We start from the raw sequence: 26805 nt of genomic DNA on the forward strand, positions 1-26805 counted from the left end.
GTCTTAAGATGCAGGTCAGTGTTGCACCAACTCTGGCTGGTGCATGTACATTATGGTGTTTTACTGTGATGGATAACTTTTTTTTTTTTTTTTTTTTTTTTTTTTTTTATTAAAAAAATTTTGTTTTTTAAAAAAAAATTTTAAGGATTTTTTTTTTTTTTTTTTAGTTTTAGTTTTTTGCTTTGTTGTTTTTTTTTTTTTTTATCTTGATGAATGTAAAGTAGGGCTGACTGGGGGGGGTGGGAGTGTGGAAATCCTGAATCCTTATCTGTAAGATTACAATTCATACAATTTTCAATTATTTTCTAATATTATTCTATTTTTTTAATTACTTTTTCATGTTTTCATTAAAATCCACAAATGTAATTAAGAGAAGCTCAGCAACTTTGCCTAGGAGAAGGAGAATGCACAAGTGAGAGGACAGGACTCTTCCTGATGATGCATTCACAAATAGAGCCTCTTGAAATATATTAATTCCACATCTTGTACCTAAATGGCAAAGCTAATTGCTACTGAGAATTATTTCTGTGCATACTAACTAAAGCTAACAGGTAAGTAGCACTTAAAGCAGTTAACTTGTGACGTTTCCCTGTGCATTGGCAGCTGTTTGGGAATGCTGTCAGAACTGCACAGAGTTGATCTAAATCTGCTGCCACCAGTGAGGTGTTCTCAGCTCATCTTTTACTGGTGCTCGTGATCATAGGGCCATAAGGAAAGCTTGTACAGAGGTCATTTCTGGCTGTACCTTCCGTCTCCTTAGAATTAGTTTGACCAGATCGAAGCATAGGTGCATGAGAGAGAAGGAGACACAAGGGAGATGCTCGCAGGCTGTTTCTGCCTGTGTGGTTAGGTGTGCTTAGCTCAAGTCTGACTGAGCACACTTCCCCTGGTGTGACTGCCTTGTGTAACAGGCCTACTTGCTCTCATCTCAGCTTGTTCTGGCTTTGTATGACTTCTGCCCTATAGCGACATCCACTTTTGTGTGCTCAGCAGGAAAGGTGAAATGAGCAGGATCAAAACTTAACTGTTTCTTTGTATGGTTGCTTTCTACTTAAATCAGTTTCTTGGCGTGGTTTGCTCTGCACCAAGGAGGTGAAGGTGTCATCTGCTCTATCAACAGTGTGCTGGTTTATGCTGATGTGGTGATGAAACTGCAGGTGAAGCTAGGTGAGCTGATCGATGGGATGGGATAACTTGCTGTTACCAAGTGAGGGCTGTCTTTCCCTGCTAATGGACAACTGGCTTTGTCCCATTTCTTACCCATCTACTCAGGTACTCATTAGGCTCTTTGAGCTGGCACAAACCAGCTGTCTAGCAGGAAAGCTATGTGTTCTTTTTTCCCCATGTTGCTGAGCTGACTTGGCTCACGAAACTATCCAGTGGCACAGATAAGTCATAGGAGCAAGTGACTGTGGTTAGGGCCTAAGAGGAAAGAAGTGAAATGAACAGACAAACCACCACAACTGTCCTATGTTTTGTTCTTTTGCATTTTATTTGAACCAGGTTTCTATGTAGCCCAAATCTATGTTCATCAAAAGTTAAACCATATGTCTCACTGCTCAAAGCAAGACAGTAAAACATGTTAAAAATTTTTGTTGCCCAGCTTTTGAAACACTCTTAATTGGCTTTGAAAAGGCAATTTCTAGTTCTTTTGTAGCACCACGGCTTTGACTGTTGAGTTAAAAAAGCAGGAGTAGGGTGTTTCTAGTGCCTTTATTAGGTGGAGTCTAGTCTCCTGTTTTGTTTAACTATGGCTTATTATGAACAATAGTTTTTTAACTTACAGTATCTCCTGTAATGATGCATGCTTCAACCTGCGTGGAATGTGCCTTCTCATACAAGCAGAGTGACTCATTTTTCACAGATGTTGAGGCAGAGGGCTACATCAGAAAACATTATGTATTAAAACCAATGAATGACCTTCCTTCTAGAATTTGCAACTTATGCTCTGGTATGCATTGTCTGGTCCAGACAGTGTGTAAGAATTACAGCTCCTAATATACAAGATTTGATAGAGATTGCTCAGAACCTGTTAACAAAAAATCCAGATTCAATACTTCTTAAGGAAGTTTCAATGATCTATGAAGGAAACAAACAAACAAACCAGAAACTGACAAGGAAAATATCTTCTTTCTTTGTCTCCCTCTCAATACACATAATGATTTTGAGTAAAAGAACTGAATGTGTCTTTGAGAAGAGAGTCTGTGTGATGCAAGCTGAATTTCAGACATGCTATGGTTATCGTTAAGTTCCTGGATGGGACAAATTCCATATTCTGTTACGGTTTTAAAGAGAGAGATTAGAAAATCATGACTCTTAGTTTTTGTATTGTATGTGTCAGTAAGAACTGATATGGATAGTCTAGCTCTGGTCATGTAGCCTTATATGGAATAAGGAAACAAGCTATCTCAACCATGTGAGATTTTTAGGTAATAGTGTCATGTGTTAGCATAATTGTCCTGCCTATTTGTTCATGAAGCAAGGCTGAAATTAGCTAAGTGTCTTATTTTAGCATTTTTTGTAATAACTTGTTAGTAATGTGGCTTTTTTCAGCTGGAACTGATTTTATAATTCAAACATCTTCTGATGCTCTGCAGAGATGTAAATAGGACTGGAAGTGAGATAATAGTCAGAGAATCTGCAGTTGGAGAAAATACCATCTAGTGCCTGAGTAGAGGGAGAAAGGATAGTTTGACTTGGCTGGATTAGGGCATTGTCTGAACACAAAGAGCAGGGCCAGACATCCCAGAAATACAAGAATGACTGTTTAAGGCCTATGGTTACTCTGTGAGACTTTGCTCCCATGCAGGAAATGTATATAGTAGTTTTCACATCATTCAACTTCAGTCTTCTGGAGACTTAGCATTTTGAAAGTTTGTCATTCAGGTTTTGAATTAAATGTGTTCAGGAATTGATGCTTTGTAGCAGAAGCTAGACAAGATTAGAGTTGATGGGGCCTTTTTGTTTGAAATGACTCAGGAAAGTTAGAGATTTCTGTTTCTAAGCAGCTCAGTTCATATGTGCAGCACATCTCACTTGTTCCCTCTGTTTTTTTTCCCAGTTCATTGCTGCGCTATGGTGGAAACCTCTCTCTTCAGAGTGCCATGAGTGTCCGGTTCAACAGCAATGGAACTCAACTGCTGGCACTGCGTCGGCGCCTGCCCCCTGTTCTCTATGACATCCACTGCCGACTGCCTGTCTTCCAGTTTGATAACCAGGGATACTTTAACTCGTGTACCATGAAGAGCTGCTGCTTTGCAGGTGATCGTGATCAGGTAATAAGCAATGCTCTCCGGAGTCTACAGAGCTTCTGGGTGTGAATGAAAACACATTTGTTGGGGTTGTTTGGTGGTTCTTTGTTTGCTTGTTTCAGTTGGTAAAACAGGAGACAGAACATATGTAAGGTTATTTCAGAACTGTTTTGTAACATAAACTCTGAATGAAGAAAAATGTATATTAAAGCATGTGATAAATTTTACCTCTTGGTTGACAGAAGGTTGTATTCATAAGAAAAATACTTGCTAAGCCTTTTTTAGGTCCTCTGAATATGATTTTTAGAACCATGACTGGACAATAGCATTCACATATGATAAGGAAGTGCATTACTTTCATTTCAGTATTGCTTTTGAGTGTAGTAGAGACAATCCCGCCTAAATGTAAATATGGTAAATTTTAAAAATCCTTAATTCTTCTTTCAAATTCCCTTATTTTCTGTACTGATGGATCAGATCATAGATCTTTACTGTTCAGTGTTCTGCAAGTGGGGGGGGGGGGATTATGAAGGCATGGCTTGTTCCTCTACTGACTATGGCAGAACTATGTCCCTTCTAATAGGTCGTTCATAAAGTGACTAACAGCAGTTTACATATTTCTGGAGCTCAACATTGTCCTTGAACAGCTGTATCTAATAACCAATAACAATGTTCAGGGACAAAAGATTTATTTTCAAAACACAATACTGCAAAACTGAAATCTGAAAATTTCTTTGTTATCAATAAAGGTCCTGCAGTCAGAACTCAGTTGTTAATTCTATTGCTGCTGCAGGAAGCAGTGTTGAGCTTTTTTTCACACAACAAGTAGAAAATACATTTGCGTCACTGAGCTTAACATTGTGACAAATGGATATGGGAAGTCTTTGTGTTGCATGCTGTTTCTGAGTTTTATATGGATTTTGGCAGGAGAATGATAATTCAATACTGAAATCATCTTGAAAAAATAGAGATATTTGCTGTAAAGAATGATAAACACATGTATTGTTGAAAAAGAAAAAAAGAGTTGATGATTCGGGGTCCATTGTTTAGTAAGCCTGAAGATGGCACAGCTTTCTCTTCTAGAAATCAGAGTTAAGCCTGTGTACACTCTGACAAACAATCTAGCTACCTGTCTGTTACTGAGGGTCTATAAAGAAGCCCTAGCGTCTGTTTCGTTTAAGCACTTTTCTCATGGGTACAGGGTTATTTATTTCAATGGGAAGAATACAGCTGTTCTGTATTGGGCTGATGCTGTGCTTGGGAAGCATATGTTTTTTTTATTTTTATTTTTAAAGCTGATGTTCTTTTGGCTGGGTGGACCTTTAATTTGGATAAGTAGCAATACACAATGGTAGTAGTGAGTTGGAAATCAGAGCAAAAGGAGCTCTGTTTCCTTACACGTGCTATAAGAACCTAATAGGGAAGATGAGATTTAATATGGAAAATTAGAGAGGTGTGATCTGATATTTAGATACAAACTTATACCTATCATTCAATGGGAGCCAAAGAAAGACAATGAATCTGCAGGAAATACCGACATGTGGGCCATTTGTGTACGTCTAAACCTGTCCAGTAATGCACAGATTCATCTGGTTATGTTTATCAGCAGTATAGAGGGTCCTTAGATGCTGTCCTTTACAGAGAACCCGGTTTCATTTCCAGGTTTGTCTAGGTAAGAAAGTTAGGGCTGCAACTTGCTGAAGATAGACAAATTGAATAAGAAAGAAACCCAAACAGTATTTGTTGAGATTAGTTCTATACAACTAGTGTGCCTCTTCTTCTTGGTCTATTTTGTGAAAATGAAATAATGCATATAAGAACTGTCCCCAAAATTGGAACTACCAATAACAACAAAAAATCTGTTTCCAATTTAGTCTGGTTCCAGCCCCTGCCCCCTTCTAATATTGCTGTCTTTTGCCTTAATAAAGAAAGTCTTTCATTCGAGATCCATATGAAGTCCCTCCTGAGTTTCATAGAATTCCTTGCTTGTATTTCCATGTAGAATCAAAACTGTGTAGGCTAAGGTTCTTTGCACAAGGGTTGTTTGAATGAATGTAGAGATTAAAAAAAGTTCTGTTCAGATTGTGAGTATCACTTGTGGTAGGAAAGATTCCTCAGAAGTTTTCTTTTGTTGCACCTCCCATATTATGTCTCTGATTTTTATTTTCATCTTCGTTAAACTGATAATTCAATCTTTTTTATAAGTGTCTTAAATAATTAGGTTTTAATATTTCATACATTGTCTCTACTAATTTAAAAATGTAACTCACCATTGTTCAGGAACTATCGTGTGTTCTCTGGGATATTTCATCTGATAAAGTTAGAGTTTACTCTATTTTAACCTTAATGAGAGAAGGTATATCCTTAATTCACCATTGCTTGATGGTCATCACAGGTACTCAGCAGTTTGAATCAAGCTCTCCTGGCTTGCCTCTCAAAGGGGTGCCTGCATCTAGCAGATTTGCATTGATTTGCATACCACCTGCATAGCACCTGTGATGCAAGTAGAATTGAAACCTCTTAACAATGAAATACTCTTAATACTTTAAGGAACAAAAAAGCCATAATGATTTGCGTGTTAATCCCAGTCTTTTATTTATTTTATTTTGTTATTATTTAAGTCTAAAGCAACACAATCTGAAGTGCTTTAAATGGTTTTGAGTTTTTACAGACATGGGGCAAGGGTTGCAGCACAAGCAAGGTAACACATCTCTGAAGATGAAGAGAAGATGAACAGCTTTGCTGCTTTTTGTGTTTTTACATGGTGTTGTTTTCCTCCAAAAGCACTGTTGCCCTTGTCCAGTTGATTTGAAAACCAGTGAATAATATATGCAAACATTTTCTCTAGAAATGCCTCAGTCTTGTTTATTCCTACTACCAAAACATGAGAGGCGGTGTTCAGTTGGTGCTTTGTTTGCAGCCGTTTTTAATTCCTTCATTTGCTTCTCTCTGAACTGTCTTTTGTCTATGGTATGAGTGAAATGACCTCATTCACATGCCACTATTTTTTCCTCTTTTTGTAGGAGAGCTCTGATGTTGGTAGATAAATGTGTTCAAAATTGTATGCTGTTGCTGTATCCAGGAGCTCACTTGAGTCATACAGCTGTGAAAGGATAAGAAGGAAGGATAAGATAGGCCAGATGGATCACGTGTGATGACCAGAGCGTAACTTGACCATCCTTCTGGTACAGGCATCCAGACCCAGATTTTTAAAGCCATTTCTTATTTATCTAACTCCCACTGATTGTGCAGTACACAAGTGTTGGTTTACATACAAATTATAGAATGTGTGAGAGTCTCAAGTTGTGTCAGTAGGACTGGTGGGGGACTTCTGTTCTACTTGTCAGCATCAGAATTTGGGAAACATTATTTAAATAGTAAGGATTTTTAGTTGATAGACAAGTATAGAAATTGTCTTGTTGGGTCTGAGGATTACAGGGAGTGTTATGGAGTTTCAGGCACTCGTGTGTATTTAAGCGTAAGAGCTCTGTAGTGATGATGGGGGGGGGGGAGGAATCCTCAAAAAACTGAGAAAACCCTTCCAAACAAAAATAGACTAGAAGCTTTTCTTGCTCAATAGCTGTCATCTGTGTCACAGTGACAAATGCTATCATTTCGTTGTGGTGTGTTGTTTTGTTTTGTTTCTTACCTATGCAGTTAATGTGGGACTCTGTAACACTTGTAGCTGTAAAAACTGCCTGCCTCAAGAAAAGTGGAGAGAAATAACTTATGCCCTGTGAATCAAACACAGTCTTAACTCTGGCATGCCCTCAGACATTACATCACCACTCAGCCTTTTCTTTTGGCATTACGCTGGTATAGGAGAGTTTCAGGAATGTACCACTCACAGCACTGCAGTCTGCTCCAAACCCTATAAAGTTACTGCCTTCATTATGTTCAAATCTGTGCACTAAATAGCCCTAGGTGGGGACAACAGAGTTTTGACACAACAGAATTATTACATGAACATAAACCTTCTAAGACTAGAATTGCCTGCATAGGTGCCAGAGGTCTTACATGGCTGTACACTGCTTTTCTAAAGAAATAGAACTTTTCTTTTGTGTTCCTTTGTCATCTGATTTAAGGACCATTTGTCTTTGGAAGTAATACTTATCAGTGTCTAGCTTGAAAAAGGAAAAAGACAAATCCTTTTTCTAAAAAGTGCGTTTTGTTTCCTTTGCACAGAAGATTTCTTAATGAAGAGTAGCTTCCTGCAGTCATTACTATTTAATATATATGCAAAGCAGTCTGTGCAAATACTTTGCTATCCTTGGATAAAAAGAAAATTAGTATCTTTTTCTGTCTGAAGTTGGCATCTTTGAAGAATTAGTGATGAGGTGATATTTTGTTTTTACCGTATCTATTTGGCACATTAAATCACAGGTATGTGCATAAAGTCACATGCGTATAAAATACATACATGAATAATGCATCTGGCTATGGATTCAGTTATTCCCCATTGCTTTGAGTGATTGACGTCTGGGAGGCTCTTCAGAGTCTGGGCCTTGGCAGAAGGAGCTGGGAGTTTCCTCTAGCCCTTCTGGTTCTGAACACCTCTTCCTCTGTTCCCTGGGGCATCCTCCCAGCCCTACTTCTTCTCCTTCTTCTCTTCTGAATTCCCACAAGCCCTTGGTGGGTGTAGTTAGAACTCTGGAACATATGACATGAACTCAAAGGGAACCACTCTGAAACTGAATTTTAGAGCCCTAACTAGAAAAACTGAGATCTGCACGCATAGATACATCACAGGAGACATGCAACTTAGTATAGCTCCCAGGAATGGGGAGAGGAAAGGGAAGGAAGAGTGAACAGAGAGTGCATTTTAAATATGATGAGCAATACAGACTACACTGGCAACATTTCTTACTGAACTATGAAACAAGACTACTCAGCCTTTTTTAGGTATTGAAAAAGTGACTGTAAATTCTGGATCATCCTGATGAATAGAATATTTGATTTAGCATGTCTTTAAAAAAGAAATGTAGCAGATGGCTGGGAAGAGCAAAACAGCAACTGGGGGACGTGCAGTTTCAGCTACCTATAAGAGGAGTCCCCTTCATATGTTCAGATAATGTTACTTTCTTTGGAATGTAATATTTTCCTTACCCTAAAAATCCGCAGTAGAAGTTTAGAAGGAAGTTGCTTTTGTTCATTAATAAAATCACTGTTATGGCCTTTCTGCATAGCAAAAAAGGTAGCTGTAAAAGTGTTGATGGATTGTTCCAAATGATGCTTCTGTAAGCGTTCAGAGCTGCCCCTGACAGAGTTGGCTGCTCCTGATGCTAAGGATTAGAGGCTGGGAATACAACGTTTTGGCTTTGAACTTTATGTACTAGAAGCAATTTGTATTTCTCCACTCTCCTGTGTCATGGCTTTTCTTTTTCCAGTTCATGAGATAGGCATGCTTCGCGCTGAGGAACAAAGCTACTGTTGTAAAATGCTTTTGAATGTACCTGCCTGATTCTGAGGCCAAGATGGAAATCTCTTAAGCTCTTGTTTGTGCCAGTTTGAACCCTCTTTAACAACAGCCTTCAGAAATGAAGGTTTCAAGCTGCTCTCCTGGCTTGCGTGAAAGAATATGGCTGTTCTCAAAGCAAATGTGTTCCTTAACAGCACAGTGCTATGAGAACTAATTGTAAGGTGAATCTTTCGTAGTGTCAGACACTGCACAAAGGATAGGATTCAGGACCCAGGATTTAACGCAAGGAAGGATATGAAAGAAACATATGATTCAGAAAATAATTTATCTACTGAAAAGGGTAAGTTTTCTGAAGCATACTCTAGTAGTAATTTTCACAGTTATCTCCTCCTACTTTTAGACCTTGTCATTGGGACAGCAGCAAGAGAGAACCACCTGCACAGGTGGGGCTGTTCTTTGCATCACACCACTCCCTCACCCTACCCTCTGATTACCTCACCTGGAGGAAGGAATTTCTTAGCAGAGGGCAGTGAGAACTTCTGAGACAAGAAGAGGCAGCCGCTCTGCTGGGCTGCAGTGTGAGGGGACACACCAGGCAGTGTGGCATCGTTGTAGGTGGGAGCACACCTATTGAGGAGGGCAGCAGATAATCATCAGAGCAGGTCTTCAAGCCATGTTCAGTAGGAACTCTATACTGTAAGCTTAGATTCATCAGCATAAAGGAACAGCCTGACACGAAGATCAGGGCATGAAAAGAGACAGAAATATTTAGCCAACTGCCTTTTGTTTACTTGGTTGCTTGAGGAAAGGGAAAATGCAGTATGTCTGCTTTGTGCAAAATCTTTTTTTATACCTCTGGAATTGCCCATGTCACACAAATTGCATTATCTTGCTGGTGTGTGTATGCACACATCTTGTTGCTTTTTGATCAGAAAAAAAATGTTTTTTCTTCTCATAGAATCATTTAGGTTAGAAAAAACGTTTCAGATGTTCAGTCTGGCTGTCAGCCATGTATATGTCCTTAACTTGTTTTTTTATTTTCCTGATCTGTGGGCACTCTGAGCAACAGAAAAAATGACATGGAAATAAATCTGTGGACTTTTGACTTGCAGAAAAGAGCAGACATAGCACTAAAATTTATTCACATTGTGAATTAAATATATATATCATTAAAAAAAATTGAGATGCTTGTACTGCTCTATGCATCTTATAAATGAGACTCTTCTGCCAAAGAAGCAGCTGTATTTGGAAAAAATAAAAGAAATTGATTATCTTTCATCAAGCATTTTTCATCTAAATGTGTAATGCATAGTGAGACCTTTATTTTTGGTCGAGATCTGTAATACGTAAACACACAGTTATGAGTTGGTCCTTTTATTTCTTGTAGTTTGCTTTCTAATCTCCTTTGAAATAGTTCCATAAAGAGTAGATCATAGAGTTTTTGTAGGCATTTTGTTTAGTTTAAGGATCAGTTTGTAACCTATTCTAGGGAACCTGATTTAGTAGGGGTTTGGACTAGATGATCTCTAGAGGTCCCTTCAAATGCCTACAATTCTGTGGGTCTCTATTTGGGCTTCCTGTTGCTCAGTGAGGGTGTGATTATGGTACTGTCTTTTGCTCAGTGCCTGCATACAAGGCATCACCTGTGTGACTGTTTAAAATAAGGGGGGACCTCTGGTCTTCTATCAGAATTGAAACTGGCCCCCAGTCTTAAAGGTTCTTTAAGTCAGATTGAGCACAAAATAGCCTAAGTCTTATTTCTTTAGGAAACCTTTCTCCTTTGGGAAAAATACTGTTTTTATATTCTTTGAAGTGCGGATTGCAGTGAATTTTCATCCCTGGATAAACAGTCAACATTTTTTTCAACTTCTTGTCAAGTTGGTGCAGAGAAGACGTCCAAGATACCTCTTATGGTCAAGAGCTATTAAGCCTTCAGCCTAGCAGACTTGCATTCCTGTCATTAAATATATTTAAGGCGATATATGGAGGCCTGTACTGCTTGCTTGTTAAAGGGGCTATGCAAAGCACTATCAGAACTCCTCCAAATTTTGGATACCTCTGTACTTCTTCCTTAGCATGTGAACGTTGATATACTTAAAGAAAATAAGGAATGTCTCCCTAAAAGCCTGAGAAAAACTTTGTCTAATCTGACATTTCGTGTTGAAAGTTTTGTTGGCCCCATTGAAAAAGGGATAGACATGCTCAGGTGAATGGGAATTGACATTTAATCTCTTTCAGAGCTGATTTGTTGGCAAAATGGTAAGCAGCAGCATGGAATTTGTGTCTCTCAGACTTCTTGCTGTCTTTAGGAGGAATGACCCTAAGTTGGGCATCTGCAGATGCATGGCTTTTTCAGTTTGGCATCTCCTGTTAGTTACTTAAAATCATTGTTGTTTTCTCTGTACTGTTACCCATGGTCTTACTCATCCATATATAATGGCATGATGATTGCATGTTCTTCTGCTGTGCATTTTAAGACAAGTTCTTCTAAGTTCTTCTTATTCTCTACTGCATCAGCAAACCCAACCCAAAATCCACTCATATTTTTGGAAAAATGATCCACGTCTGCTGGTCCATTTGTAGGGCCAAAAGCTTAAAAATATCTCTGATCTTACTCATAAACAACGGGGAATTTTATGGGAACAGGAAACGTGGATGTTGCAAATTATAGAATAAGGCTAGATGTAATTTCATTGAAATACTCCATATTCAGTAGTACCTGAGTAAATGTAGCCTGTGGGATTTTGAAAGCTTTCAGAACAGCAATGGTAAGAATAAAAATAAATTCCCCAGAGTGCTGGTATTGCAAAATACGCCGCTAATGCTACTGTTAAGAGACTATAGCAGCAACAGATTAGATCTCCGCTTATTTGTATCAACGGTTCTAATCTCCTTGGGGAAAGAGAAAACGAGACACGCTGCAGTGTAATGAGTGGGAAATACTAGTCCAGCATAATTCTGCCAGATTCCTGATGGCAGTTCATTTTAAGTAGTTCATGCGTACATGAAGCTCAGACTGAATTTGTTCTTTCTCTAGCAGCCGACTCTAACCACGCCTGAGAGTTTTCTTCCTTCTAAGGCAAACTTCTGAATCAGCAGCTTGTAGTCATCTGGAAGCCTTTTCCTGTCATTGTTACTAACAGCTAGACATGGAAGCTGATTCTTCTTAAAATAATAATAATAAAAAATAATTACTAGCAACTACTTTTCTCTCTAATCTTACGTACGTGTGAATATGCTGAATGTTGTCTTCTGAAGTCCTAGTTAGATACAGCAGCAAAAATGCAGACAATGAAACAGGTGGTTTTAATATTGGTCTCTCCCCTCAGACATCTGAGCATCTGTACTCCTGGCTCGGTGTCTAGTCTGATGCAGAATTCTGCACAACACTGGTTTTCTGGGTTACCTTCTGCTTACAGTTTGTTTTTTGAGGGGAGAGTAAAAGGGGAGTGCACCCTGTCTGTGCATTTACTCATCTTTGTGAGTGCATATACTTCTGTATCTTCTTAGCTTGCCTCTGTGATTTGATTATCTGGGCTTCTGTTCTTGAAGCAAGTCAGCAGAAGGTATTCTCCTAGGAATTACTCTTTGTACATCCCCTCAGGACCAAAAATCCTTGGGCATAATTAAAGGGGAGTCTAAGCAGCATGATGTTGTTTCATCTACTCCACTCCAAAGCTCTCTTCTTTCCTTTCTCTTCCTTTTAAAAAGTCTGCTCCCTTCCCTCAGGATTTCAGTCTTATTAACAAGGGGTTGGTGTACTTCACAGCAATTATTTCTTTGAATTCTCTGGTAGTGTCAACTGATTTTAATTTCTCAATCCTTATCCCATAGCTCTCAACTTGTGTGGGAAAATTATTGACTTATTGGTATGTTAATACTGTATACATGAAATAAAGATTTACACAGGCGATCATGTAAGTGTTAGTCCAGCTGTGCCCTCCAGAAGCCTTGGGTTTCTGCTGTCTCATGCAGATACTACGCATTGGAACTGACTTCTCTTTTAAGTGTCGTGGCCGTGTCTAGGTTTAACAGCTTGAATGCCTGCTCTTGAAGCTTCAGCTGGCCATAGCTGTAAGGTTGTACTTTTGGCTGGCTCTCAGTCTCCAGCTGAAAAGCTGTGTAGTGCTTCCAGCAGTTCAGTTCTATATTGTGAGAACACCAAGAGAACATGCATTCCAGTGGTATCATTAGCACTATAGGAGAATGGAAAACCATGCTTGCTGCTTCAGTGGTGGTAGTGAAAGACCACAAATTGTTGGGCATTTTGCAGAACATGCTGTTTCTGGGGATTACTAGCCCAGCTAATTATTGAAGTAAAACTTAAATTTCTGTAAAAACTTCACAGTTGACTGTAGTTTAAAAATAATCTATAGTTTAAAACATCAATCTTGTATAGAAGACTATATCAGTTAATTCTTCTGGCACCTACTGAGGGTTATCTTAGTTGCAATGTTAGACACAGCAACTTCTTCAGAAGCTGAGCTTCTTCCTTGATTAGACATGAATTGTAACACTGATGCTGTATTCATTCATCCTCATTACCTCCCAATGCACTTCAAAATACTTTGGCCATATTTACATTTGGTTGTTGCAAATGTTATAAAGCTACGAGGGCATGACTTAACTGAGGGACCTTATGGTGCTTTTAACAGAGATAGTTCATATCTACTTAGAGCTGGCTGTCTGAATGTGGTCCTGGGCAACCAAATCTTAAGTGACACTGCTTGAGCAGGATGACCAAAAGATGTCCTTTGGAGATCTCTGTTGATCTCAGCCATTATGTGAATGTGTGAATTAGTTAAAATACTGTGCCACTGTGCCAATCTTTTTTATTAAATTCTCCAAATTGTACACACCACAGAAGTTATGCAAGTCCTTGTGCTGAACTACAGCTTATGTCTCTGTCTGCATGGCGAAGTTTGTCTTCCTGTTGGAATTTTCATAATGTTGTGATATACTGTAAAAATCCAGGTAGGTGTTTTCCTCACACTGCCTCTGCCCTCTGCAACCAAACAAAGAGAAAAACACAAAAAAACATTCCAAGGTTTTTAATTTTTTTTTTTTTTTTTTTTTACAATGAATAAATTGTGTGAGAAAAGAACTCAGGAAGCCGTGTTTTGTAAGTTGTGTCTCGGGGCAGGTGTTTTCAAACACCAGATCATGTTGTTCAGGGAGTTGTCTGGTTAAATTTTGTATTTGAAAGGATAGAGATTCCCCTGCATTGCTGGGACATTTGTCACTTTCCTGAATGCTTTGTTCCTTAGTGCTCAGCTGGAACTTCACTTGCTGTGACTTGTGACTCTTGCTTCCTAAGCAATCACTGCACACCCTTGAGGAGAGTCATCCCTGACTGCTCTGTGTTCCTCTGGGCACTTAGAAGATTATTGGGGTCTGCTCCATCCCTTCACTTTCTCCTCTGGCTAAATAAAGCCAGTTCCTTTAGCTTTTCCTCATAGACTGTGTGTCTTCACAGCCCCAATTCTCCTTCTCCACTTTGTCCAATTTATTAGTGTTGCTTTTCTGTCCACTTGGGTCCCCCTGACCCAATACTCAGATGTGGCTTCTCAAGGGACAGGTAAGGGGAATAATAATTGGACTTGACCTCCTGGTTACATTCAAGATAATGCAGTCAAATTGCCTTTAGTCCTCATTGCTGGGTGAACACGCTTATCTTTTTTCCTCTGGAGAAAGAGAATATCCTTAATCAGGAGTTTTCAAAGGGCAGTGAGTGGCATGCCAGATTTCCTAGAAAATTGGCTATTGAGTTTACAGCTCATACTGTGTTTTCATCTGCAAATCAAAGGATACTCTGTCACTTCTGGGCCGGTCACTGTTAGGCTTGTTTGATTTATTGCATAAAGTGGTAAATTGTTCTCATATTAAGGAGTTTGAACTTTTTAAAAAATATGCATTATGGTCATAAGTTCAAGATACTTAGCATTTTAGAAGTTCTCATTTATCTTAACGTTTTGCAGGTAAACTAGTCATTGCTTAAACTGCAGTGCTTTGGTAATAAATGCCAATGGTTGGCAACGTTTTCATAACTTTAAGCAAGTCTTTTTTTTTTTTTTTCTTTTTTCTTTAAAGCATTCATTTTCTGTGTAACAAAATGTATGAGAGCTGCTTTCCTTCTGGTTGCTGGGAGGTTGCCTATGAGAGCCTTAATTTGTGTAGATCTGGCACCACAGTTCAGCCTGCTGTGGTCTAACATTTACAAGCAGTCAAATGAAAGGGGAAGCATGTATTCCTGGCACTGTCAGGTCGTTTTGGCAGAGGTTAGCTGTGTAAGTGCTTGGACATGTTGACTTGCAGAAATTGCTTTTTTGGCTTGGAAAGGAAGGGTCTATGAGTGATGCAGAACTAGTGCACACAAGTTTTTAATGGGACCGGTGTTTGATCAGCGCTTCTTACCTACCAGAAACTGAACAGAATTGCATTCATAAATGCTTACTCACATCCTTAGTCTTTAAAAATAAAAGAGAGAAGAATGGTTGGATTGTGATAGTTGGAGACCAGAGAAGGAACTTCATGGCTGGTAATTGCATTTTTTGTGGCTGGAAACATCCAAACTCTGCAGGAATGTAATTAGCATTGCAAACAGAATATATGCAAATTTGTATCAGCTTTCTCCAAGTTGGTATATATTTTTTTTGTTTATTTGTTTCTCAGTCCTATGTTATTCTTGTCTTCTCACTGCTTGATGATACTTTCCTTGATGAGTTTATGTACCCCTGGAGAATGAAAGACAGAAACCAATTATATTTCAGCCAAATAAAACAATTTTCTTTCTTATCAAAGGTTAGAAAAAAGATGGTCTTGCTCCATTTATTTCTTTTTCTTCCTTCCCTCTGTTCAAATAGTTATAATAATAAAATAAAAAAGCATCTTTTTGACTGCATTGATTAAGCACAAGTTGCAAGTCTGTTGAGGATGGTAGATTTACTCTCTTGGTACGTGTATAACTAGAATTGGTATCTGCCTGTGTTTCTATGACTCTGTAATAGAAAGGGCTAGGTTGAAAAGGACCGTGATGATCACCGATGTCGTCTCATCACTAATTTGGGATTTACAGTTCACTGGAGACGAGATATTTGAATACATGGCACAGTTTATGGCCCCTTGGAACTGAGGGGATAAGCTTTTTTCCATGTGAGATGTCAGCTGTTATTCCAGTGCATGTTTGTAGTGTATTATGTAGGGCTATTACAGATTGAGTATCGCCTGAATCTTTCATCTGTCCATCTCCTCAGAGTAACTGCAATCAGGAAAAAAAATACATATATATATATATATATATATATTTTTTTTTTTAGATATATATATAAAATATATATATATATCAGTGTGATTCACATGTTTTCTTTTGGTCTGAGTGTTCAACTTTGGTTTTGTTCAGTGTTCAAGAATCCCACCATCACTGACTGACCTTTGATGGTCTCTAGCAGACTGCCATGAGCCATGCACGTTGTGCTTATGGGTAAAGGATGTGCTGGCTCTCTTTTTGGGTGCATGTTTGAAGTTTTCCTTTGTAGTTCAAGAGCTAAGGGGGGAAAAAAGAATAAATGACGTAACATTAAAAAAAAAAATTTAAAACATTAAAAAAAGACAAGTGTTGCAAACTACAAGATCAGAGTTTGATCTAGGCCTGTATACATTAAAGCCAGTCATAATCTATAGCCTTATTTAGCAAAGAAGCCATACTTTTTGGGCACTGGATGTTAGATATATGAAGAGCACTTCTGAACTTTGGTCCATTTACAAGCACGAAGCATTATTCTGTTGCACCTTACCTCTATCTGAGTTGATCAGTGAGGTGTAATGAATGAGAAAATCATTTTGCTTTCTTTCTTTTTATGTTTGGAGAACCCAGATTAAAAAGTAACTTAATTCAGGTGTTACCTTGTGGTAAACTGCTTTTATTTTTATTCTTAACAGTACATTCTGTCGGGCTCTGATGACTTCAATTTGTATATGTGGAGGATTCCTCCAGATCCAGAAGCAGGTAAGGTTTTGTTTTGTTTTTTTAATTATTATTATTATTTCAGAAACTTGGGTTTAGGTGGGGAATGTGTCTGACATACTAGTTTGCGTTTTCTACAATTGCTGTTTTCACTCAACCACTGTTCTAGACTTATTTGAGTGAAACCTGTAAGGGTGGTAATAGGCTATGCCATGTGAATCAGTGATATAGTAATTTTCTTCTTGTTTCTGTTCCAATATAACTACCATCTATATCTTCTAGAGGAGCTGATGAAGGGGAGGAGCTATGGCTGGAGGCAGATTCTGTCTTGTCTTCCTCCTGTCTACCAACTTTGCTGCTTCTAAGCTGAACTTACTTTCTGAGCTCACTGAAATATGTAGGGTCTTGCTAAGAAATTTCATCCCAGGAAGAAGCTTGCAGTATAAAATGCTTCTGGGTTTCCAAGCTGCTCCTTACAGTTTCAGTACGTTGGCCTGTTCTGTACAGTGCACCTGTCTTTTCCTTTCCTCCTACCCCGGAGCCACTGAATTCTACTACAGAGCGGTTATTCTCCTGGACTTTCTGAGTGGAGGAGTGCTGTTGCTGGTAGAAATTACTGCTTTGGGCTATTTTTGACCGTTCTGAAGGTGTGGCAGACGTGAAGAAAGTAACTGTAGCAAAAATCTGTGTAAAAGGATTGAAGAGCTGATGTTGAGTAAAGAAAAGCAACAGTCTGGGATGCAACGATAGCATTGCAAATGCCACTCTTGGTCAGTGCCTGATGTCATACCATTCCCTAATATCTAGAGTTTGGCAATACAGCATCATCCGTTATTACCTCTGGGCCATACAATGTCAGCATCTCTAAAATGTTGGAGTGGTTTTGTATTTTCATTAAATCTCTGGGTAAATCTACTGTTTCTATTTTGAATGACTTTCACAATTTAAATTGTGCATCTTAGTGGTATTAAGAACAACCAAGTGTTATTTCATGATTTTTGAGGTACACTAGCAATAGTGAGAGCAAATTACAATCTGCTACGGAGTTGAAGTGAGAAGATCTTGTTTCATTTTAAAAGGCCACTCATCACCACTGTTTAATCGAAGCTAGAGGATAGTTTGCCTCTTAAAAGGTTTGGTTACCAGTAGAGTTTTGAGTGAATTGTCATTTGAATCTTGGATTGGTAATTCAGTGAACATTTGGTGTTGCAGTCCAGAAGTTCGGAAGATGGTCCTGTTAAAAGTGCCAGTTCCTCACCCTAGTGTCCTTTACTATAGGTTTTATAGAAATGTCCCTCTGCTTAGCTTTTAATTTGTATGATTCTCTTTGTTTTATTATATTTTTGTGAATTATGGAATTTCCTGCTCTTTAAAACAAATGTTACGTATGTTTAAATATTATTTATCAGAAAGTTTTCATTTGAGCACGGTAGAATTACATTTTATGCATGTTACTGTACTTGTCCTGACTGCATTTATAAAATCAAGATTTCTGGGTTTGGCTGTAAGATCTTTGCACAGAGTGGTAGCTAGAATTATTTAAAACAATGTCATATGTGTTTCAGTCAGCTTTTTTGTTTCTGATTCTTCTAACTTGAGGAAGGGTGTCAGTAAACTTGCAACATTTCAGTTACAAAATTAATTACTTAATGTCAATTGCCTTCAGTACTTGCTTAATGGGATCAGAAGATCCTGTGGTAGGAACCCGCGTGTCTTAGAGAACTGCTCCATTTACATGAGTTTTATTGGAAGATTTTGAAAAGGCTGATGAGCTTTGTTTTGATAGACACAGAAATTCTGTTTCTGTGGCAAATAACACATTACCCGTCCAAGTCACCTGTGATAGTCTTCTTGAAGCTTTTCTTCACTCAGCTCTTGAAGGGTTGGACCTGTTTTAATTGTGATGAAACATCCTCTTTAAAATCTGATCCTGTGGCTCATAGTAGTTCATCTGTAGAGCTTGCTCAGCTTTCTTCTTGGAAAAGAAGTCTTGTTATCGGGTGTGGAGACCTTAGAAACCTTCTGCTTGAGGGGAACGCTCCTTATTTTCACATTCTAGCTTAATTTAGGAACATATTTGGGTCTGTGATATTAAGGGGTGGAATGTGGTTTTTCATTTAAATACTTCACAAACTGGACAGGATGATATAATGTCCTTTGGTCACTGTTGTAAATAAAAGTAGTGCCCTAACTGATGTCTGTTGAATTCAGGCACTTGCTACAAATATTTACGGTACAGCTCCCTTAAATTATATCACTTGCTAGTAAATAACTTATTTGCAAGTATAAATCTTTTTAGAGATTTTCTCCTTAGGAATAGCTCTGAAACAGATCCCTTTGGTTATGCTTAGGTGTAGCTACTACTTGCTATCTAAAGGCTAGCAATGTTACTAAAAAAAGGTAAGGAATGGAAAGAAACACACCCGTCAAGCAACTGCAAGTTTAGTTCATGTTGGAGGAATCCAGTTACCTGCTTTGTAAATTTGCCTGGAAAATTGAGCAAATTCTGGCATTTTTTTGCAAATAATCACAATTCAGAGATGTCCTACCAGTAGGCTGCTTTGAGTTGTTCTCCTTCAGATAGAGATTCCTCCGGTGGTCTTGTTCAGACTAGTTTTTTAAGACAGGATTTATGTGAAAACTGGGGAGGAGGAAAAGGTATTCCCTAAGCTGCTTAGGAGGCTCTTTGGTTGGAGTCTTGCTGACTGTCTCTCTCTACAAGTTTAGATTGTTTTAAACAGGCCAGGACTTTCACTGCCAAAAGAGGAGTTGCTTTTAAATCACCTTTTGTCCTTACTTGAAAATAGAATACTTTGTTGGTTATTCCACTTCCTTCTCCATCCAGCTTTCCACTATTGCTTCAGAAGTAATTGCCAGTTGTTTGGTAAGTCTGTTAGCCAACTTCCTCTTTAAAGCACTTATTCTATTTTCTTCAGAGGCAAAGTTTCTAGCAAAATATATACGTTGGCCTGGTAGAAGAAAAGCAGCCCTGAGTTTCCATGACATTTATCTGACTTCAAGGCAAGCTAGAAGTGAGAAGTGACCTGTTCAGCAAGCCTGTTAAACAGCACAAATACTTTAGGCAGTATTAGAACAAACTCCCATAAACACAGTCTCTTGGTTAAGAATCTCTGTTCAAGACAGAACCTTTCATGTCTTGTGAAGTAATGGAGGGTTTGGTAGGGCTTTACATTCCTCACTCACTACTCTGAATCATCTTTGTAATTCAGAGCTTTTTTTCTCTTGCCTTTGAAATACTCCTCTAAGATGCTGTATGAGATGCGTGATATTTAGTTGTGACTGGAAAAAGGCAGTCTGCAATCCTTCAATTTACATTGTCAAGCTCTTATCAGACTTTGCAAAAATTTTACTAAATCAGAACTGCAAACTGATTCAAAACCTCTTTTTAATTCTGTCTTTAACTGCAACTGCTAGCAAGGAAGGGTCCAATGTTGTGGTACAGTTACTTGCATGAATTTGCAGCAAAACTGATGCAATTTTTTCTTCCCTTTTTCTTGGTCACTGTGAATGCACTACTCTTTAGATTGAAGAATTCAGCAACAGATCTTTTATTAACAGTTGAACAGGGTTGTCTCACTGGAGACAGCTTGTGGTTTCAGCTTCCTGAGTTGCAGGCTGACAGATGAAGATGAATAATCAACGATTAGTTGCTTCATAATGTCTAGTTATTTTTGAGATTTTATGTATGTGCACACTTGCAGTCAGTTTTCTGACTCCACTTATAGGGGAGAATGCTCTGGAAGCTTGGTCTATTTTTATTTTTCCCAATAAAAATGTGTTTGTTTGTGAGCAATGGTCTTGGGATCATTCTGCTTTTAGGTCTGTAGTTTGTCTTTTCCTTCAGGTCAATGCTGGCAGCAGTGTGCCATGGGATATTTGTGCAGTGATTGCAGCAAGTCTGCAGTGGGGCAGAGCCACAGGAGTCATCTCTCTCAGATCAAGAAAGGGATCAGAGTAGGAAGGGTGTGCCAAGGTTCATTTTTATAGTAAATTTGTCTTTTGCTTTCACACTGTTGCTTGTCTCTACAAGCAACAATAGTAGGATGGCTGGTATAGATAAGGTATGAATACTGCAGGCATTTAGCAACAACAGAAGAAGGGACGAAACAGATGTCCAAAATAGCCTCTGCTACTACAGGTTTCCACATATTCTTTAGATGTTTAAATGATTTTTTTTTTTTTTTTTCTTGGGCTTTTGGAAGCTCTACAGAGATCTGAGATCACCACAGGGTTGGCTCGAGGCCAGTGAGGTGCAGTAGGGATTGCCTGGAAGGGCAGGTTGTCCAAGGCAGCTGCTGACACCAACCCACCACTCCATGTGCTTTCACTGGTCCTTTCACCTGGCCTGAGTCGTGGTGGGCAGGTGGGAAGGTGATGAAGGTGACAGCCTGCAGCTAGTGTTAGAGCTGTTTTCTTACGGAAGACACAGCCTTTTGCTTTCTCCTGGAGCAGCAGGAGTGCTAAGCCAGATTTCCCTTGTGCGTCTCCCAAACCATCTCTTACCTTGCTGAAAGGAAACAGATTCTCAACTAGCCTTGCTGTTCTCACCCTGTCTTTGGTGTGTCCAAAGCCAGTTCTGCCTCTGCTGCTGAGAAAACCTCGAGTTTGCTCTGGCTGCTTCTACACCTGGAATCAGGTTCCTGGTCCTGCTAGTGGAGTTGTTGCAGAAACCTGTGCCTTGGTTTCACTAAGACAGGTTTCACTATAGACAGGTCTCTAAGGAGCAAAACAAATGGGGGTGTGTGAGTGACCAGAGACTTTGTAAGGGTTCTAAACATAATCAGCTGCCCCAAAGGCAGAGGTCTTGTACGCTAGAAATATTTGTTTGCTTGACTGGTGCAAGAACATGAAGCAATGTCAAAGTTCTTCGGCATGCAGCAGTGCTGTTGCTCTCTCCCATGAGCACACTGTGACCTCAGAGGATTCAAACGTGGGGTTGTGGCCTATGGTCTAAATGTGTCCTGTATTGTTATTAATGAAAACCAAATTATTTTTAAGTTAGATTTTTATTGCGGTGCCAAGTACTACAGTCAAATGGCATGCTGTGGCACACTGGCAGCAGCTGTATATATCTGGTTCTTCTCAGGAGCTTTCAACACTTTGAGTAATTCACAAGGCACGTATGAAGTTATGCATTACTCTATGGAGCATCTTTCTACCTTATATGAACAACCAGCAGGGCTGCTTTTGCAGTGTCCTAGATAGGAAGGACTTCTTTTTAATGAGGTCATTTAATTCCTCTGTTACAGTGAAGATTGTTCCTTATCCCAGGAAATTCTCCAGTGATTTGAATTGTTAAAAATATTTGTAACATAGCAGCTTTCATTACTTTGAAGACTGTTTCATGTTCTTAGAGGATTTCTGCACTAGGGCACTTGTTGTAATGTACATTTCCCTCTTTTCCTTATTCTCCAAATAATTTCTTCAATTGTTTATTTGGTTTAAATACTGCTCTGTGTTGTGAAACTTATGCATGGGAAGTCAAATTGCTGCCCGCATAGCTTGCTCTCACTTTTGTTTTACTAGCATGTGCTTGTTGTTTGTTTTTAATTTGTTGATGTGTACCATCAAGCATGTTTCTTAAATTGAGAGCATCAACTCATTTTCATAAATATGCAAAGCTGCATAATTATTAGGGTTTAATTAGCATAAAATGTAAAATGCAAATAATAAAGCAAGTCAATATGTAATCCCTTTGATAACTTAGAAGATATCCACTACTTTCAAGGCATTGTACCGTTGTTTCCTTCTGTCTATACTGTAGCATGTAGATATGCTTTGGTGTTACCACCATCGTGTCAAATGTGCATAGAAGAAGGAGCTTTTAAAAATGTATGTTTAAAGATGTACTCTTCAAATTTAAACTTTAATCTTCAATTTAAACTTCAGATTTAAACCACTAAAAGTGGTTTGTTCCAACTGGTCAAATAGCATAGTGGGACATCATTTAAAGAACTCTTTGAGACTTTGTATTGCTTCCCAGCACCTATTTGTAGGGTGTAGGGAAAGAGGGATTTTCTTGATACTCCACTTTGTGTACCTCATAAAACCAAAAAAACATTGACTAGTACAGCTGGAACACTAAATAACTAGTCAGAACTGTCTTTAAGCATAGTAATTTTTGGAAGATATTACAAGACCAGCTACTGTACTTCCATTGCTGCTCCTAGCGGTTAGGAAGTTAGAAACATTCTAAATTCTGCATGAATAATCAGCTTGTGAAGAATTTTGAAGTAAATAAATTATTTAACAATAACATGTGTGAGCTTTATCTGTGGCTCCTGTATAAATACTGCATATACAAATGTGTAGCTAGGAATATAAGAGCTGTCATGCTAACCCAGCTGCAGACCTGTGCATGCCGCTAAATTCAGAAGCTAGCCCCTGCTCCACCCCCGACAAACTTTGAAAACAAAATGTGAGATTTGTTGGGATAACAGAGGTGAAACCAGGCAAATAAAAATACCTTTTTAAGTGAGGACAGCAACACCAATTTGATTATTGCTGTTCTGGCTACTGTGCCACTAACCAGCTTGATTCACATGATGGTTTGACCATAGCATGCTACTCATCATAGTCTTGCTTGAAAGCAGTTGAGATGTTGCTTTGCAGCATGAATAGACAAGAATTTCTGAACTAATACTCTCAGAAGCGTGGTTTGCATTTTAGGGGCTCTGTGGGAAGTTGGGAGTTGGACTCGACGATCCTTATGGGTCTTTTCCAGCTCTGAATATGCTGTGATATTAGCATGGAAGATGCCATCAGGAATTTGAGTGGCCAACCTCAACTTAATGTGCAGATGCATTTTATTTTCCCTTTTTTCGTTTTTTCTTCTTTTGCCAGCAGACATAAGCAGATCGTACTCATGCTGTGAGATGGCTAGAAACTGTAAGGCTGCAGCTAAGTCTCTGCTGAGCCTGGATTCTTGAGAGACCAGGGGCATTCCAGACAAATCTGAACACGAGTTGTCTGCTGCAGAGATACTCATGCAATAGGATATCAGCTTTGCTGAGCTACTGTAATATATGGAGGGACCACTGAGAGGATAGAGAAGGCTCTGCATTAAGCACTGACTTAGAGATATCACTGAAGTTTGTAGGAGTTGGTAGACTAAAATTGCATCAGGTGAAGAAATTCTCCAAAATGAGGTTCTGGTGCAGTCTCTTACATTCAACACTAAGATGATAGGGGCTTTGCTTAAGTCTGCTTTTTATTTTAAGTACTTGAAACCTTTCATACTACTGGAAAAGGCAGACTGCTAAGCTCTGTGATTCCACTAATCACGAAGTTCATGAGGACTTTTTGTGTAATTGGTGGTTAGTTGTTTTAAGGGGCTTTGTGGAGAAGTTCTATCAAGTTCACTGTAAAAGGAGTGAAGCATGTTCTAGGACTGTGCTTTATCTGATTTTACTATTAACAGCTTGAAAGGTATAATCTTTAATTTAGGGAACTTCAGTATTAAAGGCAGAAAGCTTTGGAGTTCAGTCATGCTGACTGAATGCGAAAAAGGCCCAAGGAGAGCTGTGTTCTAGATGTGGCATGCTGTGTACTTCTGAAACATCTGAAGTTTCAGAAGATGGTTCTGACATTAAATAACTGTTAATATGTCCTACTAGGTAAATAATCATGGGTTAAAAGTCGGTGCTTGATGGTTCCACAAGTGGCCAATGACTAACTTAGAAATGCAGCCCAAGTTATGATGCCCTAAATTTGTATTTATTTCTGTTATAATTCTTTCTTTGTTTATTGTTTCTCTAACTTCTGAGTTTTCTGTAAGTGTCTCATTGGGCATATTTGTTGTTTTCTACTGAATTCAGGCAGCTAGAGCCTGTGGTTGATTACAACTTATTTTCAGCATTACTTACAGGCTTGGAAACATCTCCTAAGCAAATTGTCCCTTAGGTCCCGAGGCCCTCTTTCCTGGAACATTTGTCTGCTAGGTCAAGACAAACACATTGAGAACTGGACTTGTAACCATGTACAGTTGGCTTGATAGACACAATTGGATTGACAAATATGATTTGTCTGGAAAGAATGCTGTGGGAGTAGGGCAACTTGCCATCAGCCACAAATGTGGTCATGAACGTCTGTTGGGATGAGTGAAATGAAAGGTTGTGAGGAATCTGAAAGAAAGGAAAAGCAAATTAAAAGAGCCCAATCAAACATTTAATAAACTATCACAGGTAGCTCAGTCTCATGGCAATTCTGGTGAATGCATCTTGAAATTAACTGGAATGATCTTGCTTTCCAATTAGTTGAATTTTAAATCAGCCTTAATTTTGTAGACAGAGTTGATGCATAAAATTTTATTTGCTTTTCTCTTGACTTGGTCATCATCTCTCCCCATCTCTCTTTCCTTTTCAGGTATGTTACCTTTCTATCTCGAAGTGTTATGATACTGCAGTTTGATCTGCAAAAAATGATCTGAGCAAATAGATCTTTACAGCTTTTGGAAACTTTTCTGCTTGTAGACAGGCCTGAGATTATTAGGTGTTGGGTGACTCCCCATTTCTGAATCGTTATCACAGTTTGTACACATCATTCTGATAAACATTTGTGTTTAGTTATGTGTGGAAGGCATGGAGTACCTTTAAGAGTAGAGAAGGAGATGGATGTAAGCTCCAGTTCTTTGTCATTTATGTAACTTAAGAAATAGGTGATACAGGAACTTTTTCTTTTTTCTTTTTTTTTTCTTTTTGACAATTCTGTCTTGCTATTATACTTCAGTGATAAAGCAAGCTTTTCCTCAGGAAGCTTGTTCTGTAGGAGAACTCCTTTTCAGAAGACAGGTTGTTCAACACTGGGTTTAGGGCTCAAACCAGCAGCTATTTTAGCTGAAAGATCTCTTTGAGGACAAAGGAGAAGAGAAAACAAATTACAAGGTCCTTACAACATTTGGATTTGTAAATAGCAAGGTTGTTTTCCTCCAAAGTAGTTTTTAGCTTTTACTTCCTGTCTTCTATAAGTCTTATTTTTTTCACTTAGACTGTTAATCATGGCATGTTTATTGAATCTTGTTTATTCAGATACGGAGATATGCTTTCCAACGTATCTATGGTTTATTTATGTGAATATATATATTCACAGATTATATTTAAAATGAACAAAAAAATTGAAACCAGCTGTGTGATGAGTTTCTTTCTTCAGTGTGTATACTTAGTAATAGTCAATAACCAGGCAGAAAAAGTTGTCTAGCTTTCATTTTGAATTTTATAGTTGCTGCAATAGTATTGTACTTAAGCTAATTCCTTGTCTTTTTTAAAAGTATTATACAACCCACTGGTCAGATTTGTTATTTCAGGTCCATCTTTAAGCTTGATTCACAGAAATATGAGCTGATATAGATCTTGCTCTAGAGAAGGCTGCACTAAATCTAGCTGTAATGTGGTAGTTAAGGCTAGTAGTCCTAAAATTGATTCCCCTAAATTCTTATCCATTGGACTAGGGTCAATTACAGCTGCAGTGAATTGTTAATATAAAAAAAATAGAGCTATTAAAAAGTCAACTTTTTTATTTGTCTCTGCTTCACAAGTTGAGTAGTGTCATGCCTTAGGCAGTAAAGTTTCACTGGTGATTTCATAAAGTATGTATGTTGTTCTTGTTCACACACTTGTCATGTTGGGTCAGAAACCTCTAATGTTTGTTTAGATGGTTGAACTAAAGCTAACTTCCAAGTCCTAATTTACAGGAAGGATGCATTTCATCAAACTCGCAGCTTTTCATAGGGGCATTACTCATGAAATTGGAATTCTGCAGTCAGCACAGGCCTCTTAAGTATTGCAGAAAGCTGAAGCACATTGTCAAATATAATGACTTTACATGATTATAAATGAAAGCAATATGGACATGTAATTATTAATTTCAGTTGTTTTTTTATTTCCCCTAGGTGGCATTGGCAGGGTTGTCAATGGTGCCTTTATGGTATTGAAAGGTCATCGGTCTATTGTAAACCAAGTCCGGTTTAATCCTCACACTTACATGATCTGTTCTTCTGGTGTTGAAAAGATTATAAAGGTAAGATTAGTTGTCAGAAAGCACGTTCTTGCACTAATTCAGGAAGAAGTGTTTTGTTTTGTTCAAATCCTTCAGATAATTTTTTTCCCCACCCCCTCTATCTTGTCATTGTGTTCTTTTCTACAAAGCTGTGTCTC

General features: G+C 38.5%; 1 protein-coding gene across 1 annotated transcript in view; it reads left to right on the plus strand.

The window, feature by feature from the left end:
• Window positions 1-26805, plus strand: part of DCAF5 (DDB1 and CUL4 associated factor 5) — a 67105-nt gene that overhangs the window by 32096 nt on the left and 8204 nt on the right. Inside the window, exons 6-8 of the mRNA XM_042813763.1 lie at window positions 3062-3275; window positions 16609-16675; window positions 26541-26668. Coding sequence (XP_042669697.1) covers window positions 3062-3275; window positions 16609-16675; window positions 26541-26668 — 409 coding nt within the window. The remainder of the gene's footprint in view (window positions 1-3061; window positions 3276-16608; window positions 16676-26540; window positions 26669-26805) is intronic.

This window comes from Centrocercus urophasianus, unplaced genomic scaffold (assembly GCF_019232065.1).
Source record: "Centrocercus urophasianus isolate 14NV4802_14NV808 unplaced genomic scaffold, USGS_Curo_1.0 seq_14, whole genome shotgun sequence".
Lineage (NCBI taxonomy): Eukaryota > Metazoa > Chordata > Aves > Galliformes > Phasianidae > Centrocercus > Centrocercus urophasianus.